Source organism: Manis pentadactyla, chromosome 15 (assembly GCF_030020395.1).
Source record: "Manis pentadactyla isolate mManPen7 chromosome 15, mManPen7.hap1, whole genome shotgun sequence".
Lineage (NCBI taxonomy): Eukaryota > Metazoa > Chordata > Mammalia > Pholidota > Manidae > Manis > Manis pentadactyla.
The window spans coordinates 60555171-60574166 of NC_080033.1; the positions used below are offsets into that span (position 1 = coordinate 60555171).

The window sequence follows — 18996 nt, forward strand, 5'->3', positions numbered from 1 at the left end:
CCCAGGCTGGGTGCCACAGGGCAAGACAGGTCTTCCAGGTGCACTGAAACATGAAGGCAAAAGCCTAAAGACTCTAGCCTCCTCCAGCCCCAGATTGATGCAGGGCTGCCACCAGGACCCACGTGATGGCAGGTGCCTCACACAATCCTGAGCCCTTACCCGCCTCTTAGGCCCTCAGCACCAGAAGCAGGATCATCCCAGGGGCAGCTTTCAACGGTGCTGGGAGATGTGGGAATTGGCTCCTGACAAGAACAAAAAGCTTTATGAAGACAACCTTAAAGGGCAAAGTGAATTTATTCCAAGAAGGTCGTAGTCCTGAGCACACACTACCCACAGGCATGGCTGTAGTGCTGCTGGTTAAGGGCCTCAATTAGCAGTGACTTGCTGGAGGACTGAACTGGTGCACTGCCACAAGCAAGCATGGACCCCCACCCATCCCACTCCTCCATCAAGTCAGCCTTGGAGTGAGTGTCAAACACAAAGTCTACTCAGGCAAGAGTCTGACCTTTAAGGAAAGTCACAGGAAATGCCTCAAAGGGCCTTTTCAGGGTTGGCCTTACCAAGGGACCCCAGCCACCTGCTAAGGCTGGTTGTCAGCCCCCTCTTCCAGGCTCTCAGGGAGAGTGAGAAGACCAAGGCCTAAGCTGGCCCATGGGATTTGTAAAGGCCACATGGGACCCTAAGCTCAGGACCCCCTATGTCTAGACAGAGCAGATGCCAAGCCTAAGCCACTGTTAGCCAGGAGGCCACCGTCTCTGTTTCACCAAGCTCCAGAAAGGGCTGGGCCCATGCTCAGGTCAGCTTCCTTTAGGAGCAAATTCACAAAGAGGTGGGTAGAAAGCTGAGCACTCCCATGGGGAAGAAAGGGGCTGCTTTAGCACCTGGTTTTCTCTTCTTGCAGAGGGACAAGCCTCATGGGAAGGGGCATCAAGTTGAGGTCTCGCTCCCCAGCAGCTTCAGGCTTAGGCCCTGAGCGTCCACTTCTACCAGGTGGATGCTATAGTTTCCAAGGCCCTGGGAGCAAAGGACAGGAGGTGTTTGGAGAGCTCTGGGAAAATCTCAGGCCTTCTGGAGGCAGGAGTTAGACTTACAAGGATAGGAGGACTTGCAGCTATAGCCACTAGGCCTCAGGGCTCCTGCCCCCCACCAATAACCACACCCCAACACCAGCAGGTACCTCAGTCTTGGCCAGCACAGCCTCCAAAGCTTCCTTTTGCTGTGGTTCCTTGGTCAACAGATAGAGAAAGCCCCCCCCACCTGCCCCTGCCAGGCTCTGGCCATGCACGTGAGGGGCCAGGACATCCATCATACGCCGCACAGCAAGGGGCTCACAGCCCGGAGCCATGAGCTTCTTCTGCTCCCAGTATGAGGTCAGGCACTGGCCCAGCAGAGGCAGGCTCCCTGGTGTGGGGAAGAAAGGGGAGGGGCATGTCTGAGCCAGGATATTCACTTAACACCCGTCGGTAAACATAATGAGGTGCCAAGAGGCACTACTTAACCAGTGTCATGGTTAAGAACCAGAGTTCAGTCCTGGCTGGGAACAGGAGTGATAAAGCCCACCTCACTGGTTGGTTTGAAGACTAATATGCACAGAGCAGCCAGCACAGTGTTCCGTGAACTGTGTAGCCAAACTCTTGGAACCCTGATCAGCTCTGATTCCCTGGAACTCAGCTACAGGGCTGAGCCTCTTCCCCATCTGCTTCCTGGTGGGTGGGCTGGAGGCCTTCCCCATGATGCAAGTGCTGTCCTGAGACATGGCTCCCACCTACGTGTGAGACCCTGAAGAGGACAGAAAGTAGCCTTCTGTCCCCAGGGGCTTTATGCCTGGGACCTGTGCCAAGTCTGCAAAGGCCCCTGGCCTCAAACCCACAAGCCACAAGGCTCTCCATCCTGGTGCCCTGAGATCTGGGGAAGCAGCACCTCACCTTGGCGGAAGGCGTCAGTGCACTGCTCGGTGTGCTGCACCAGGCTGTGGGCGTTCTGCACGACAGCGGGCAGCCGGGCATACCAGCTCCTCAGCACATCCTGCAGATGGCGCAGGAAGGGTGCAGTGAGGGTCTGGGCCCCGCTGGGCTGTCTGCCTCCCTCTCTCCTTTGTGGAGGGAGATCCTCACCTGCAGCAGATTCCGTGCCAGACGGGTCTTGCCAGTGTACACCAGGAGCAAGTGGTCATTGAGCTTCTGGATAAAGCCTTCAGGCACAGTGATCTCTTCCACCTCCACCTTCAGTGGCAGCTGAGCACGGGAGCGCCCCACCTTGATGCCAGGCATTAGGCCACCGACTTGGTCCTGCCAGCCACCTCCTGTGAGCCCAGGACCCCATCACTAATGGGTCCTGTGTGGTCCAACTTCTCTCTCCAGCCCAAGCACCTGGCCCTGCATGCCTGGCCAGGACCAGTGTAGGAGGACAGCTTCTCCCAACTCAGGCTGGGCCAGCTGAGCTGTGTAGTTTCTACCCCCAACCCTGGGAGCAAGATAGGCCAAACAAGGAACTGGTTTCATGCCAGAGCAAGAGCCAAGCTTGGAATGCATAAGACCTGAGTGTCGTTGCAGACCTAATGTGTAATTGGAAGGGTAAGACCTTACACTAACCTCCCCTCCAAGGAGAGAGGATATAGGACTTTCCCTGCAACCTAATGGTCCTTTATCATAGTCCTTTTTGATAAAGGGTGTCAGTGTTAGAAATAAGCTTTTCAAACTTGAAAAACTCATTCACATCTTGTTTTAGTAATGAAAGGTATGGATCTCTTTTCCTCTTGCAGCTATATAAAAATGACAAAACTTGAGATGATTCTGGGAGAAGCCCTTGATAACCGGGGGAAGGGCCTGCAAGGATTTAAAGGGTAAAATGCAAGTGGCAAGAAACTTCTGGAACTTTACAGCTAAAACACTGTGGTTAGTGTTGGGCCCAGAATGTCAGGAACTCCTTAATTTTTCCCCTATCCTTCAGTACACTTACTGCAGCTTGTACTATACATTCACTTGAGTGATTATTGATTAATGTCTGTCTCTTAAGAGACCATACGACTTTTGAAGGCTAGGGCCCTGTTTCTGCTCATTTTATCTCCAGGGCCCAACACACAGTGGCTACTCAGTGAATAGCTGTCAACTAACCAAATGAAGGATTTGAATGGTACACCTCAAAATAAAACTGAAAAGTCCTCTCCATCTGTCCCTTTTGCTAATGATTACCTTTTACGGGATGTCAGTCATTAGAGTGAAAGGAGGGGCCCAGAGAAGACACATAATCAGGCATCTATGTCTTCATGGCAGTTTCTTTCTCAAAGCTGTGCTAGAGATGAGGGCTGGTATCCAGTGGTGACCAGAGCACCCTAGGTTCTGGAGCCAGACAAACCTCTGGCTGCTCTCCATTGTGCATGGGAGGAGGAGGGAGCTAGTAACATTGCATTATGATCACAGCCTGTACTGGGCCCCGTGTCCCCCTGCCATATTGGGGGGTGGGAAAAGGGATGGGCACAAATGACCATAGCCCAAAGGAAAAGCAAGTTGCCAGAAGGGCAGGCTGAAGGCCCTGCCTCCTGCTCCTAACCCAGCTCTGCCCAGTCCCACCCTGAGGGACAGCTCTGCATGGGGATAGTCAGGAGGAGTAGCACCTGGTATACCCAGGTGCCTAACATACATGAAAGGTACAGCACAGAATCTGGCACTTAGGATGTGCTCCTGTAACATCAAGTTGAAAAACATCTCAAATTGAAAACCACTAGAGATAGGGTCCTAGTGATAAGAAGGAAGCTCTAACCATTTTAAGGAGCAGCACAGTTACATGGCTATCTGTGAGTCCAGGGGAGCCCCAGAAGCCTCCTGGGGAAATCTAGTGACCTCCCTCGTGGCCCAGGGCAGTCCCATACCTGTAGTGAGCACCTGTTCTAGATGCAGCACTGCGTGGATCAAGGACTCTGTGCTCACCGCCTGGCCTGCGGCCCGCTGCAAAGCAGCCAGGGCAGCCCCTGCCAGGATGCTGCTGGTGCCTGCAGGGCACACAGGATGCCAGGCGTGAAACAGCTTTGCCCAGCCCAGTCCTGCCCTACCTCACCCACTCCCTCTCCACTGGGCAGAGACTGAGGAGAACATCAGAGCCAAAGCTAGAGGCTGGGGACAGAGTTGGTGGGCAGCAGGGGGACATGGCCCACTCACCAAGGCCAGAGCCATGGGGCAGCTCAGACCAGGTATGCAGCTCAAAGCCACCTCCAAAGGCACGCAGCAGCTGCTCACTCAGTGAGAACGGGGAGCGCATACGCACGATCCCCGCACAGATGAAGGCCGCCTTTAGCAGGGCCCCTGCAGAGGACCAGCACCCGGCAAGGACTTCAGTGTTCAAGGAAGCAGACACCCCACCCCACCTCCACTAATCCCCAGCCTAGCATGGGGCTTGTCTGGGGGACAAGAGCCCATTAGCAGTGCAGACCCCACCCCAAAACACACACGGGCCTCTGGGCTCCCCCACATGGAGCACACGCCTGGGCAGGGCGACTTCAGGGCCTCCTCCACCAGACTGGCTCACCCTCAGGCCAGGCCCCTGTGGCCTTGCAGGGTCTCCACAGTTCGCTCCCATCCCCCAGGCTGGCTGTGCGTGCCATCCCCACCTGCAGATGTCACAGGGGCACTGACCTGGGGCGTGCGGCTGGCAATAATCCTGCAGGTCATCCAGGCTCCTGCACACCATCTTCATGGCCATCTTGTCCTGCTGAGGCCCCATTGCCAGCCACAGCTCAGGCTCCGGGATGCGGCATGCCCTGGCCCCAATGGGCCGGCGGCCGTCCACTTGCACAGCCAGACCCAGCACTGCCCCACCAAGCTCATAGGCAAGGGGCGGTGTGTCGCTCCAGCCTCCTGCGGCAGTTAGATAAGACCAAGCTGGTCATAGGAGCTGCAAGCCCAACTCTGGGGTGGCTGCCCTCACTCCCACCCCCCGAAAGGGTCTCACCAGAGAAATCCACTCGAGCTGGGCATTCAGCCACCACCCACTGCCCAGGTGCCGGCAGCTCCACCGGCTCCATGGAGACAAAGTGCTGGGCTGACATCACAGCCTGGCGGATGAGGATCTGCCCAGCCCCCTCATAGTGGCGGGCAGCTCGTACCAGCAAGGCTGGTCTGCCAAGAGGGAAGGGAGAGGAGGCAGCATGGAGCTCCAAGCTGGGCGCGGACTGCCTGGGTTTGGGGGGCTCACTGCCCTGGGAGACCTGAAGATGCCTCACCTCTCTTGGGGTTCCCACCCCAAAGGATGACCGGGGACTTCTCCAAGGGTTTTGACATCATTAACACCCACCTGCTCAGCCACTTGTTCCGCTCCAGCGCAAGTGCCTCCACACCCCTTGCCAGGTCTCCACACTCCAGGTATGAGAAGGGCTGCATCCACTCGGGGTTGGCAGCTGGCCCACTCCGTAAGCCTCCTTGACCCTCTGCCATGCAGCCCAATACATCCGCCACACAGGCCAGAGCCCGGGCCGCCACGCCAGGGTCTCCCGCTCCAGCTGCAACTGAGGGACCAGAGCCGGGGGTGGCTGGGGAGGGGATTTGCCCCTAACACCCTCTGCCCAGACACTGTAGATCCCTCGTGCCTCTCATTTGGCTTGATACATGCTTCCTGGGAATGCTCCTCACTCCTTCACCTGGCACAGTTCTCATTCTACCAGCCAAAGCCCAGGCATGCCTCTTCACCCGCACCCAGGACGCCCACCAAGGTTAAGAGTCATGCTCAGCCCCACCACCAACCAGCTGTGAGTGAGTAACTTAAATGGGGATGATGAGGTGCAGCCTCTGAGGCCAAGGCTGAGCCCCCAGTGTGCCTGGGCCCCCAGCTAGAGCCAGCCGCATCCCTGGGGGCTCTGCTGAGCTCTTTGCCCACATCACAGCCCCAATACAGAACATTCGGGACTTTCTCATATTCACAGGACCCAGAGGCTCAGCCCCAGGCCTCAGCCGCTCACCAAACTCTCCACTAACAGGGATGAAGCTTCCCAAAAACCTCAAAGTAAACTCCATGTAAGCCTCTCCCCTGCTTTAAAGTCTCATTGCTCCCTAGTACTCTTATGCTGATGAATCAGAAAGCAGGTAAGGCAGGTGATGCTGGGTCTGGCTTCTGAGCATAGATGTCCGGCATACTCACTCTGGTCCAGCATGGCCAGCAAGGGCCCAGCACAGCCCTCAAGAACAGCAGCCCGGATCATTGGGCGCAGGCTGAGGTCCTGCCGGGCCTCCAGCACATGCCGTGCCTTACGCAGGGCCTGGCAGAAGAAAAGGTCCCGGCGGGAGGCCAGTGCAGTGGCCCGGTCCAAGCATGGCTGCAGCTGCTCCCAGGACAGACGCCAGCAGGCTCGCCAGCCCCGCAGGGCCTCACTCCCGTCCTCCTGGGGGTTGAGCATCCATAGCATGTCCTGGGGCCCCAGGGCCCTCGAGGGGTGGAGGACAGGAAAGAGGCGGGCACTGAGAAGGCAACGCTCTGCAGGAGGGGTGTCTGGGTCCCACAGGTCCCAGTCTCTGATGCAGGAAGAAGGCATATTAGCAGGAGGGAAGTGGGGTTTCGTGCCTTGTCACCAAGCCCCAACTGCCTGTCAACTGAAAGCTGGCTAATTCATGGGGACACAGGTGGCACAAGTAGGCAATTCAGGGAGGGAGGCCCACATACTTTGCCTCCTTTCTCATGCCACAGAACTAAACACTGAGCATACCCAGGAGTTTGGAGTTGCCCAGGGAGATGCTGGGGCAAATCTGGCTGCTCCAAACTACCCCAGCCCCCAGGCATAGTGGAAGAGCCAGGTGCTGCGCTAGGGCAGGAGCAGGGGCAGGGATGAGCTTCAAAGCAGCAGCCACCCTGGCCACCTAGCCCAGAGAGACCTACTGGGCCCATCAACCTTACCGAACACCTGTCTTCTGGAAAAATTCACTCCAGGACATGTTGAGATACGTTCCTGTCCCCTGCCTCTGGGGGAAGAGGAGGAAGCAGTCAGGACTACAAGGGCCACAGGAAGGGGTTAGGGATATTAAGGCCAGAAAGGACAGGAAGAGACCCGGGCACACGTGAGCAAGTTCCAAAACACTGCATCAAGCCCTGGAGCCACACGCTTCTGCCCAAGTGCCTGGAACTTGGAGAAGAATCCTGATACTAGGCCCAATCCACCATACGTGGCTCTGCAGCCAAGGAGGTTCACCTCCCTCTCTAAACCTCAGTCTCCACCTGTAAAATAGGGATAAAAGCCCCACCCAGCCCACCCTGCAGAGCAGACAAAAGGGAAGTAAAGGCCTGCTGAGACTCTACTGGCCCACACCCTCCTCACCACCTAACTATCCCTCAAGCCAGCGCTCAGAGAGCCCTGCAATGGTATGGGAGATGGGCTGGGAACCAGGGGCTCCCCAAAGCCTGGAGATGGGGCTGAGGGGAGGTAGGGTGGGCACCTACCTCCCAGCTGTCCAGACGGCCAACAAGGGTATAGGCACGGCTGGGGGCACCATGCAATCGCACATGGTGTCCCTGCAGGACAAGGTCACGCAGCTCCAAACCATGCAGGGCCTCAGACTGGGCCATGTCTAGGCCACTCAGGAAGCAGCCAGCTCTACAGTGAATGGGGCCCTGGCAGGGGAGAGGGCAGGCATCCTGGGTGGGCACCACCGTCCCAAGGACCCTGCCCTCCCCCTGCCCCCGCTTGCAGGCCTCACCCGAAGGTGGCAGTGCTGCAGGACACTCCCAGGAGCCAGCTGGACAGGGCCCTCCAGCAGGCAGCTGATCACGGAGCTCCCAGGCTCCAGCAGCTGCCGTGCCTGTGAAGCCACGTAGGTGGTGAAGGCCCAGGGCTGGGGCTGCCCCAATCCTCCTCCCCAGCCAAGGCCCAGTCAGAATTCCTGCTGCTCCCCAAGCCTGCTGGCCAGCCAAATCCCTCCCTGACCCTGCCCTGGCCCCAGCCTCAGGCCAGTCCCCTCCCACCTTGCTCATGCTGTCCCCATGGAGTGCACTCTCCCGGCCTCCTCCTCCAGCACAAACCTGAACTCAGTAACAGAGGTGCCACCAGGTGATGGCTCCCCTAGAAAACCTCTTCCACCTGTCCAGCTACCCACACCCCTGTCACCCTGAGAGCCACTGGGAACTCCACCTGCTGCTCACCATGGCACTGGCCCAGGCCCATCACCTCAGATGTGCCTGGCATCCCAAGTGGACCTGACAGAAAGGATGGGGGGAGTCTTCTCTAGCCTCTCAATCAGGCAGACATGGATGTAGAATCCTGACATGGCCACTTACTGGCTCTGGGGCCTTAGTCAAGTTGCTTAATCTCTCTGGTGCCTTATTTATGAAATGGGAATATTAACACCTATACTCATAGATAATCTGTTCCAAGCATGGGCTATGCCTTCCCTCCCCCAGAGCTCCATCCCACCTGTCCCCAGGCAACCAGCAGGCACCTCTGCTGGCCTTAACTCCAAGCAGGACTTACCTCCACCTGGGAGTACACGACCTGGGCCCCAGCAGCCCCTGGGAACGTGAGGATATGCAGGAACTCACTGGCTGAGCTGGTCACATAGCTGTAGCTGCCATCGGGGATGTATGCTGTAAGGACACAAGTACTGGCCCCAAGTCCCTGCCTGTGTAGATGCCAGGCTGGGCCTTGCTCTAGAAAATACATCTTCATCAGGCCCTGGGAGGGCAGGCATGGCAATGAGCCCATTGTGTCAAAGGAGAAGCTGAGATCCAGGCAGGCTCAGCAATTTGCCTAAAGTCACACAGCCAGAAAGTGTGCTGGAGCCCAGGAATGAGACACAGGAAGAAGGAAAAGAGTTCTCTCCATGGAAATTCGGAGAGGGTATTTGTCCAGTCCACACACTAGGCCTGCCTGGTCCAGAAGCCCAGGGGGGACAGGCAGGGAGCAGCCTTATTCTGGGGGTCCTCCCATAGTCTCCCCACCCCAAAGAACCGAGAGGCAGTACCCACCCATGGTGAGGGGCTGATCACGAAGCTCCTGCCACAGCTCCATCCGGGCACCCTGAAGATAACCTGTGATGTTCGCGTCACCTTGCCCCATCTTGGGGGGCCGCCCCACCAGGAAGTCCTCCCTGCTCACATTCCGGGCCATGCAGAGCAGGATGTCGAAAAACAGAGACAGCTGGGACAGGGGTAGGAAACACAGCCATTGAGGGGTTCTTGGGCAGGGCTGGAGCAGTTGTATCCCCAGAGACACTGACCCCACAAGCAAGAGTGACTGGCCCGAGGTTCACACAGCCCACAGGTGTCAGGGCCTCTCCCCAGCCCTAGCCCCACCCAAGCCACCTGGACAGGCCGGGCTCCAGAGTCCAAGCCCATGTATGTGCAGGCATCCAGGGGCGGGCTCACGTGGGTGGCTAGGAGGTGCTCAGCAGTCTCCACAGAGAAGAAGACAATCCCAGAGACCTGGGGGGGGGGCGGTGGTCAGGGGGGTGAACCCACCAGGTTAGGTGGAGAGATCCAGGGTGGGAAGAGCACACGCAAATCCAGCAAGGCAGGCCGGCTGCCGTACCAGGCAGGCTCCCTCACCTGCTGGGACGCTCCAGCACCCACACTCCAGGCTTACTGCAGAAGCTCCCACCAAAGGACCCCTCACCAGCACCTTCTGGGACTCCCCTCAGTTTTCAGGCCTCCTCCCAAACTTAGTTCTCCATCATCCCGAGATCCAGCCCCAGACCCTTACTCACCACTCCTATCCCCGTCCTACATCTCAGAAGGATACCCCAAATCAGACACGGCATTCCCGAACTGGCTCATATTCTGGTTCTAACCCTTCTGGTTTGGAACAAGACTGAATTTCAAAGATATCCCTTCCTCAGATTCTAGTTCCATCTGCTCCCCTGAATGCCAGTTTTAGTTTTTCCTCAGATTTTTGGTTCTAGGCTGCCCCAGAATCTCCTAGAAGGAGTGGGACTCTGCCCTGGACAAGAAGGCAAACCCTCCCTTCCCTGTCCCATGAAGTCTCCAAAGCCCCCCAGCCCAGGCCCGGCAGCCATACCAGTGGCACCCGCCCATCAGGCCTGGCACACTGTTGTATCTCTGCCTCAGTGCCCTGGTAGTATATGTCCAAAACGAAGTCCTATGGGGGGGGTAAGAAAAAAAAGAGTTGGTAAAGAGAGGATTAGGGAGGAGGGCATGGCAAGGGTTTTCTCCAAATGAAAATCTAGGACCCAAGTCCACAGGGGACATAGTGCCCGAGACTCCCACCTCCCAACAGTAGAGGGCGGGCTCTGAATGGCTCACAGCCCTGAGCGCGGGCACAGAGCCTGGCCCAGGGTCAGGGTGCAATCCGCGTTTAGCAGACTGTGAGCAAAAGAGCTGTTGCCATGGGAAAAACTCCTCCAAATCCAGACCATGCCAGAAAGTCCAGGACGAGAGGCTGCCCAGGTCACAGGACCAGGAGGCCATCCCAGGACGGCTCAGCTGCCCACACTGCTGCCCAGGGGCACTACCTGGGGGTCAGTGAGGTAAACGCCATGGTTCCGGGCGTAGGTGGTGCTCCCTGGAAGGGCGATCACTCTGGCTCCCCGGAAGCCGTCCCAACTGATTCCTGCAGGTGGAGTCGTCAGGGAGGCTCCCCCAGGGCACCAACCCAAGGCAGGGAGCCCCAGTCAAGACGAGGTAAGAGCTCAGGGCAGGGGCATCCAGGCACCTCAGAAGGGAATATAGTTTCCCAAGCCAACTGGGCATTCCTCTGGGAGAATAACAGTGCCTTCCCTCCCTGAGTCCTTCCACAGAGCCCTGCAGGGCACAGGGGCAGAGCTGGGTGTGTCCATTCTGGAGACAGGCAGACTGAGGCCCAGCAGGGAGGGAAGCCCTGACTCAGGGCTGTATTCTCCACTCCCTGCAGCTTCCCTTCCGAACAGGGCAGCAGGCCAGACCCAGAGACAGAGCGAATGAGGAAAGGCATCTGGCCGTGGCAAGGGACGGTGGGCCCAGGCCTCTTAGGCTCACCTGGGTTCGCAGGAACAGACAGCAGCATGTCAGTGCTGCACACCCACACACCCGGCGGGGAGCCTGGGCCCAGCTGCAGGGGGCAAGAGAATGCAGCTGGCGGCCTTGCCCAGCCCATCCTCTGCTCCCACCAGCCCGGTCTCAGCCTGCTCTGTGTGCTCCAACAGCCATCTTGTCCAGGGGCACTCTGCCTGCTGAGGTAACAGGGACCCCCTCCAAACTTTGGGGCCAAACCTCCCCACAGTGTGGCCAAACTAACTTCTTGAAGCTCTAACACCGGGCACCCCATAGCCATTCTTCCAGGCATCCCCCGTCTAAGCCAGCACACCCTATAGCTGGTGGTGCCATGGGAGAGCTACGGCTCTCGGAGATGAGGCCCCATGGCGGCCACCAGCCTCACCCGGTGACTCATGATGTCCAGCAAGCAGTCCAGGTTGCATATCATGGCCTCCACGGGAGCCTGGGGGTTCTCCACAGGGAGACAGGTGAAGGCCCGGCCACAGTCATTGAAGGGGAAGTCTCGGCCCTGGGTCAGGAGCAGGGGCAGGAGAAAGAAACCTTGGGACGGAAGCCTGGGGACACAACCAGCTGTGTCAGGGCAGAAAGCCACCAAGCTAAAGAACTTTTTAAAAATGTGTGCTTGGTGTTTTGTAAGTTTGTCAATTACATGATTATGGTGAAAAATTAGAAAATAAAGATGTGCAAAAAGAAAACTCCCTCAGGGATAATAACCATTGCCCTCATTCTGAGGTATATTCTTTCAGACTTTAATTCATTGCCTTTTTTTTTTTTTTTACAAAAATGAGAATCTGAAAAGGGTGAGACAACAGAACTTAACACACACATGAATGAATACAAGTAAAACTGGGGCAATAAGATTGAAAACTGTATCAGTGTCAGTATCCTGGCTGTGATTTTACTACAATTTAAAAAAATATTACCACTGGGGGAATCAGGGCAAAATTCACAAAGGCTTCTCTCTATATTATTTCTTGCATGTGCATGTACACTTATCTTAATCAAAAGCAAAAACCTGAGTTCATTCTATACAAACGTATGTGGCTGGCCTTTTCCACTGAACAATGAAAATACATTAAGTGAATGCACAGTGAGCCAGGCCAGCCCCATTTTAAGCATTTACATGCATCATCTCAGCATACCCACATGAAGTAGGAACTGCTGCCATCCTCATTTTACAGATGAGGAAACTGAGGCCTAAGGGAGCTGTTAAGTCTCTTTCCAGGTCAATGCACAGAGTTAGAAGGCCCTTTAAATCACTGTCTAATATTCCACCAGGAGGATGTGCTATCTATGTTTAGCCAGTTCCCTATTTTTGGACACTTGGATCAATTCTGATTCTGATTCTCCGGATAGGCACAATGAAAACCTTGCACACACACAAAAGTAAGCCACCACTTAAGTCCCATCCAACCCTAAGGATCGATGGTTCCAGCCCTTTACATGGCCCCTGCCCAGTATTCTACTAACCATGTGCAGGATGAGGATCCAGGCTGAGTGCAGAACATCCGATGTGACCACCTGTCAAGAGTGGAAGAGCTCTGCTGATAGAAGCTGGGGCAGACAGCACCCAAGGATGGTACCCCCTTGTCCAGGGAGAGACCCCAACGCAAATCCACTCAGATACATAGGAACGGAAAGCAATGTCAAGACTAATAACCACAGGCAGGCAAGGAGCCCACTGGCCCTCCACCTGGGCCACTTCCCTGCCCCCTGCTTTCAGGGAAGGCTAAAGGCAGAAATGTGGGTCTGGCTGGCTAGCTGACTAACTCATGGTAAGTCAGCTCCATGGCAACTACTCAGTGGTCCCCTCCCCAGCTTGAACCACCTCACTCTCTACACCAAGGTACCATGCAAGCAAGGTGGCCGAGTGAAGCAGCTGTGTGCGTTGAGGGGGACACTGATTCCCATGCCCTGTGCAAAAGGGGCAGCCACACCTCAGTTCCAGCAAACAGCTGCAGGGAAGGAGCAGCCACAGTAGCAAGACCAAATTTTTCAAGAGAAACCAGAAAGCCTAATGAGATATTGACAAAGTCTAATGACACACTGACTTTCTAAAATCACTACGAAGGCTGGCCCCACCTTCTGCCCTCACCTGGATGAGTCTGCCCAACCTACAGCTACAAAAACTGATACCAAACGCTGAACTGGCCAGTGATGGAGCCAGAAGAGCTGGTAACCTCGGAAACCCCTATCCGTATTCTGACAAGGACATGGGCCCAAGGGTAGCAGTTCCTGGGCACACTCACAGTGAAGCCTGCCCGGGCACTCAGGTGTTCAGCAGCCACCAGCAGGGCATTGAGGGTGGCTCCTCCGCTGCCCACGCGTGTCTCAGGGTCCTCCACAGCCAGCAGCAGGGTCCTGGCGGGGATCTGCTCCCGCTTCTGCCGCACTTCCAGCTCTGTGGTCAGAACACAAGCTGGACCAGCCACCCAGCCTCCCGGTCCTGGTCCAAAGCACCTGCAGCGAATCTACTGATAGTCATTATATTTATCTCCTTTGACGTGGTTTTTTTTTTAAAGGGTTGTTTAAGGTAAAATTGACATATATCATTATATTAGTTTCAGCTATACAACATAATGTGCTATTTGTCACAAATACAGAACACTTCGTGAATTTGCATGTCATCCTTTCACAGGGCCATGCTAATCTCTGCATGGTTCCCATTTTAGCACGTGGGCTGCCGCAGGAAGCACTGAGTAGCTTTTCATCTAGCAGCTCATCAGATCTCTGCCCAGCTCTGCATGGTAAGCACACTCACTCTCATTTTACAGATGAGAAAACTAAGTCTCAGTGAAGAGAAATGATGTGTCTGAGGTTGCCTGGCTAGAAAGCAGCAGAATCTGGGCTTGAACCCAGGTCTGCCTGGCTCCTGGGGCTGTGAGGGTCTGAAGGGGATTCTACAGCAGGGTCAAGTGGGTGGAAGGGCCACCTACCTCTCTGGAAGACCTGGACGCTGTCTTTGTACTGGCACGTAAGGATGATTACGGTCCAATCAACCCCCTTCAGCTGCTCCATTCTGGCCAAAGTTGAAGGGTTCCCTGAGGCAAAGATATGGGTGTGTGTGTGTGAATGTTTTTTTTTAATTATCATACCCCAAAATGGACTATTTCTGGTGTATAGTTCTATAAATCTTAACACATGCATAGATTCTTATGGCCTCCACCAGTATCTGCACCCAAAAACTTTCCCCCATGCTCTCCCCAGCTGCACCCCTCCTCCATCCCTGACAGCCACAAGCTACAGCTGGAAGGTCAGCTTTGGACATTAGCTTCTTTCACGAAACATAATGCCTCTGAGATTCATCCAGGTTGGCCGTGCCTATTAGTATTCCTTTTTCTTTTTTGGCCAAGCAGTATTTCATTGAATGGACGTTCTCTACCCACCCATTAAGGACACTGGGCAGTTCCTAGGTTTGGGGAATCATGAAGAGAGCTGCTATAAACATTCCCTGGCAGGTTTAGTGTGAACATAAGACTTCATCTCTCCGAGGTGTACACCCATGGGTGGGATTGCTGGGTCACCTGAGAAGTGTATCTTTGACTTTATCCACCTAGGTACATGTGACACCCTCAGGAGAGGAATGAGGGGTGCACAGTGGGGTTGACAGTGGGTCCCACCTTAAAGCACAGGGCTGCGCTTTCTGTACCACTGGCGCCTCATCATTCAAACTCTGGCTGTGAGCTGGGGGGGAAGGGAAAGAGGAAGGTTCTAACTTCCAAGGCTCCTGAGGCTTACAGCAATTCGCTAGAGAAGGGGGAAGCTGTGGGAGGGGTACACCGGCCTGTTCAAGGGGATCTGGGCTGCGTGCCAACATCACCCACTACAGGGACCCCCTCTCCCAGAGGCTGCAAGCCAGAAGTTGGCTGCAACCCCACCCATCAGCCATCTCCCTTCAGGGCACTCTGCGCACAAGGCAAAGGTGGGCCAAACCTATGGCTTCACCCCTTTCCCCCAACAATCGTCTCCTACCAGATGGGAAACCAATGTTACTCCAGAGCCCCTGGCCTCCCCCTCTGTAAACAAGTCCCCAGAAGTGCCGGGGCATCTACGTCTGGCAGGGCTCTGGACTCTAAGCCACACAGCAGCCCACCCCCACTGCTTTCCTCCAACCCCCAAAGCTCAGTGTGGGGAGGGGCAGTGGAAGCAAGCTGTGCGCTGTCCCAGCAGTGCCCGGAGTGAACGTCCAGCAGCCAGCCCGTGCTCCTGCTCACTGCTGACAGGATGCGTGAACCTCAGCAACAGATTCTTCTTATGCCAGACTCTGCTGCCACCAAGCCTACGGTTAGGGCTGATAGACACCACCGCATAGCAACACCCACACTCCCATGAGCTTTCAGGGAAATCCTCCACCACTAACAGAAACTGCTCTGTTCCCTGTTCAGCCCAGGAGGGGAATCCAGAGGGGAATCTGAGCTGGACATCTTGGCCAGGCATCTGAGGACAAAGGCATTCCCCAGGAAGCCCATCTGGCCTTTCCAATAAAGGAGGCAGCGAGGAATTCCAACTTGGGCACCAACTTACTGTGTGATCTTCAGTACCCCTAACCCTCTCAGGACCCCTGCAGCAGAGAATGTAACAGACAAATGCCCCCAGCTTGTTCACATAGAGGCCATGTTCCCACCAACTGCTCACAACCAATGATTTAGCGCACCAGGGACAGAGACAGGCCCATTCCTGCAAGACGGGGGTCCTCTGACAGGCAACAGTGACTCCAGGAGTCACAGTAGACCCAACAGAAACTGTCTTAGACCCGCACTGGATTCTGACAACCCTCTACCCATTCCTCCTTCCTTCTGAAACCCCCTCAAAGGGAGCAGACTGACAACTCCCCCTGCTTCTTCCAGCTCCCCTACTTTTCCTCCCTTCCCAAAAAATCTCTTGCAAGTCTAACCTCATGTTGGCCTCTGCTTCTCCAAGGACCTGAACCAACATGGGGAGTATATCATCCCCTTCTTGGCACCTTCAAAGGAAAACAATTACTGTAAGAACCTCTAACTTAATGTCTGGGAAGTACTATCTTTTCATCCTTACAGATGAATAAACTGAGGCACAGAGAGTTTAAATAACTTGCTCAGGGTCACACAACTAGCAAGTGGCAAAGCCAAATTTGATCCAGATACTTTTTTTCCCAGAGTCCATTCTCAACCATTACATTGAACCTCCTTTGTAAGGCTGAAGAAAGAACAAAAGGAGCAAATACATATAAAGAACTCAGTATGTATTAGCTATTATAATTATGATAAAGGCTAAACACAGGTGACAACACAATGGGGACGATGTTGGTAACAGCCACTAGGACTGAGCTCACCCACTCTGACCCAGTTAAGTCATTATGATTTTTCACAGGGTATTATTTTTGCAGGATAAGTATTATTACTCATCCCCACTAGCAGATGCTGCAGCCATGACTAGGAGCTGGGTTGCTGCAACTCTTACTGAGGTGATGGTGATAATGATACTTAGTACCAAACAAAGGTGCTGGAAGACAGCAAGGATGAAATGCCCCAAGAAGGTCTAAGCCCATCTTGGTCTCAGCATGGTGACTGGGAGACATGGCAGGTGACAGGTAATGGCCAGAGGGAGGAGGGCAATCCTACCTGGACTGCACCCTACTAGAGACTAGGGCAGAATAGTCCTGGGCTGGGAATCAGCCCTCAGGGCTCTATCTCGACCTCTACCTCTTCCTGTGTGATCTTGAGCAGGTTACTTAACCTCTGAGCCTAATCTGAAAACTAGACCTCAAAATACCAACCGGCTAGGGCTGCTGCCAGCATTAAATAAAATGTAAAATATGTGGCACACAGTAGAGACTTGATGAATGTTAAGTAATTCTCTCCAGTGGGGAAAGGAACAGGACACCTTTATCTTGGCCCAGAAGTTGGTGGGAGTGAAGGCTCTGAAATATTCTCTGGGTCAAAGATGCCCATGAAGAAGAAAAAAATCAGGGAAGGCCTGAGAAATCAAGAAAGGCTGAGGAGCATGCCTAGGCAGATCAGCTAAAACGGTATTTTCAAAACACAAAAGGTGGAATGACACTGGTAGCCAACACTTAGGACACCACGCCAAAGGCACTGCAATACGGGCTCAGATGACCCACCAAATAGCACAGTGAGTTGGATCCTTATCACAGGAAACCGTAGCTTGAAGAGGTGAACTAGTCTGCCCAAGGACCACACACAGCTAGTACAGGCAGGCCACATGTGTCCAACTCCAAGATTCATGTTCTTAACCACCCCCAAAAAAAAAAGACATCTCTCCTGGAGCCTCCACCCTTTGTCATACCTTCTATTTGTACAGAAAACTTGGAAAAGTATATCTCTATTCAAATATTCTGCCCACTTTCAATAGAACTTCACCTAATAAAGCCAAACTGAAATATTATTTAATATCCTCAGCCACATGCTGCCCAAAATTGGGTAGGGAAGGGGAGCCAGGGACAGAATAAAATAAAGCCTCTTTATATATGCATTTTGAAGAGAGGTGGGGCAGGGGTTTTGCATTTTTAAGCTTTAAAGGGAAAAAAACAGGCTCATGGAAGGGCCTGATTTGGCTTCTCAAAAAAAAAGGCAAAGTTGGGAGTAAAATTGCACCGTAAATTACACAAACAGCATGTGATGACGAGCCCCGATGGGGTAAACTGAGGCCGAAGCCGCCTCAAAGCACAATCATCAGCGCCGGCATCCAATGCCCCACGCGCCTTAGGGAACGGACTCCTGAGACCCGTATTCCTCCCGGTCCCGGGGGTCCACATGTGCCGTGACACCGGCCGGGTCCTTGAGCGCCCGCTGAAAGACCCAGGCCAAGGGCTGGAGGACCTGCAGACGCTCCCTACAACCCCGGCAGACTTCCTAAAGGCTCTACCCTGCCGTGAACCGGGCAGCCAGTGGCCCGGGTCTGTACCGCCAGTCCGGGGGGTGGGGGGCTGGAAACTGCGGGGTCTGCAGCGTGCGAAGTTGGGAACCGCGCGGACCGACGTACCTCCTTCCGCCAGGCGTTCGGCGCGGCGGGTTCTTTAACGGAGGGCGTGCGTCCCTTCGCGGTACACCCTGGGAAATGTAGTTTCCTCGCCTCTGCCAGCCCAGTCTTGCCCTCCCAAAAAACCAGCCCCGAGCTCTTGCACCGGCAAGCGGGTATGGTCAGGACGGTTCCCTTTCCCAAAAGGCAGTGAGTCTTCAGATCGAGAAGGGTGATGAGAGGGGAGAGGGCGGCTACGTTGGCCCGCAAAACTACAACTCCCGGAGGAACCAATGCGTCTTAAAGGCTTGTTTTCTGGGACTCGAGTTTCCAGTTTGGGGGTTTATTTCTTTAACCTTCCAGCCAGGACCTGGGGTAGCTTCTTCTCTAGGGAGAAAAAAAAAAATCCATTGGGGCAAAAAGCCCCACCCCTGTTGCACGAGAGGAGGCAGCTACCGCTGAATTGGCAGTGGGCAGTGCTTTCGCGGGTTTCATCACGTGGGTCCTTCCGGAGAAACTTCAACTCTGAAATGGGAAGAGGATCTGTGGAACTTCTGGAAAACTTGTGAATGGCGGCCTTGTTTGTAATAGCAGAAAATTGGAAACTTCCTCTAGGGTACTGGAGAAATAAGTACATCCGTACAATGGAATACCATGCAGCTCTTAGAAAGAATGAAGTAGAACTGTATGTACAGTAGGGAATGGTGTTCAAGACATTTTGTAAAAAGAAAAGAAGCACGTTGCAAAAGGATGTGTACGAGGAGCCACTCAAGTCAAAAGTAACGTATATGGGCATATAGTATGCATATGGACAGGAACAGGACTGGAAAGGAGGACACCCTGAGCCGAGACTGCTAGGGATGGGGATAGACAAGGAGAACTTGAGTTCTATATGTAAGTTTGAATTTATAGGAATGTACTTGCCAAACCTACTGTCGTTAATAGGAAGGCTGAGTGGCCCTGCATCCAGTCTCAAAGGAGGTGGAGGACCCCACTCTAACTGTGTAACCTAGTCACTTGGCTACTCAGCATCTCCTTGTCGCCGTCTGTAAAATGGGCTAATAATAGTATCAAATGGCT

General features: G+C 54.4%; 1 protein-coding gene and 1 non-coding gene across 7 annotated transcripts; both read right to left on the reverse strand.

The window, feature by feature from the left end:
- Nucleotides 1–40: 40 nt before the first annotated feature.
- Nucleotides 41–18714, reverse strand: FCSK (fucose kinase). Of its 6 annotated transcripts, XM_036926936.2 has the most exons (24): nucleotides 17941–18710; nucleotides 13896–14000; nucleotides 13209–13360; nucleotides 12430–12480; nucleotides 11342–11467; nucleotides 10942–11014; nucleotides 10440–10537; nucleotides 9986–10066; nucleotides 9274–9393; nucleotides 8938–9109; nucleotides 8444–8556; nucleotides 7674–7775; nucleotides 7417–7587; nucleotides 6877–6941; nucleotides 6127–6497; nucleotides 5287–5497; nucleotides 4945–5111; nucleotides 4629–4850; nucleotides 4155–4298; nucleotides 3869–3988; nucleotides 2115–2302; nucleotides 1926–2025; nucleotides 1178–1401; nucleotides 42–1014 (listed from the first exon to the last, which is right to left on the reverse strand). In XM_036926936.2, exons 2-24 carry the CDS (start codon nucleotides 13975–13977, stop codon nucleotides 928–930), a joined length of 3240 nt encoding a protein of 1079 aa, XP_036782831.2. In that variant the 5' UTR covers nucleotides 13978–14000; nucleotides 17941–18710; the 3' UTR covers nucleotides 42–927. The 6 variants fall into 6 exon arrangements, with proteins under 6 accessions (XP_036782833.2, XP_057349179.1, XP_036782831.2 ...); XM_036926938.2 differs by lacking the exon at nucleotides 4155–4298 and having other exon boundaries at nucleotides 41–1014; nucleotides 17941–18711; XM_057493198.1 differs by lacking the exons at nucleotides 10942–11014; nucleotides 17941–18710 and adding an exon at nucleotides 17778–17901.
- LOC118933000 (U6 spliceosomal RNA) lies at nucleotides 13553–13655 on the reverse strand. Its single transcript, XR_005032992.1, has one exon. It is a non-coding gene; the product is annotated as a U6 spliceosomal RNA (small nuclear RNA).
- Nucleotides 18715–18996: the final 282 nt, after the last annotated feature.

What these genes read in the sequence shown, in the direction of transcription:
- FCSK (XM_036926936.2), bottom strand. Translation starts at nt 13,977, where the DNA reads ATGGAGCAGCTGAAGGGGGTTGATTGGACCGTAATCATCCTTACGTGC. An exon ending in GTGCCCGGGCAGGCTTCACT is followed by an intron (nt 12,481 to 13,208) that starts GTGAGTGTGCCC and finishes CACTCTTGACAG; the next exon opens with GTGGTCACATCGGATGTTCT. An exon ending in TCGTGTACTCCCAGGTGGAG is followed by an intron (nt 7,776 to 8,443) that starts GTAAGTCCTGCT and finishes GTGGCTTCACAG; the next exon opens with GCACGGCAGCTGCTGGAGCC.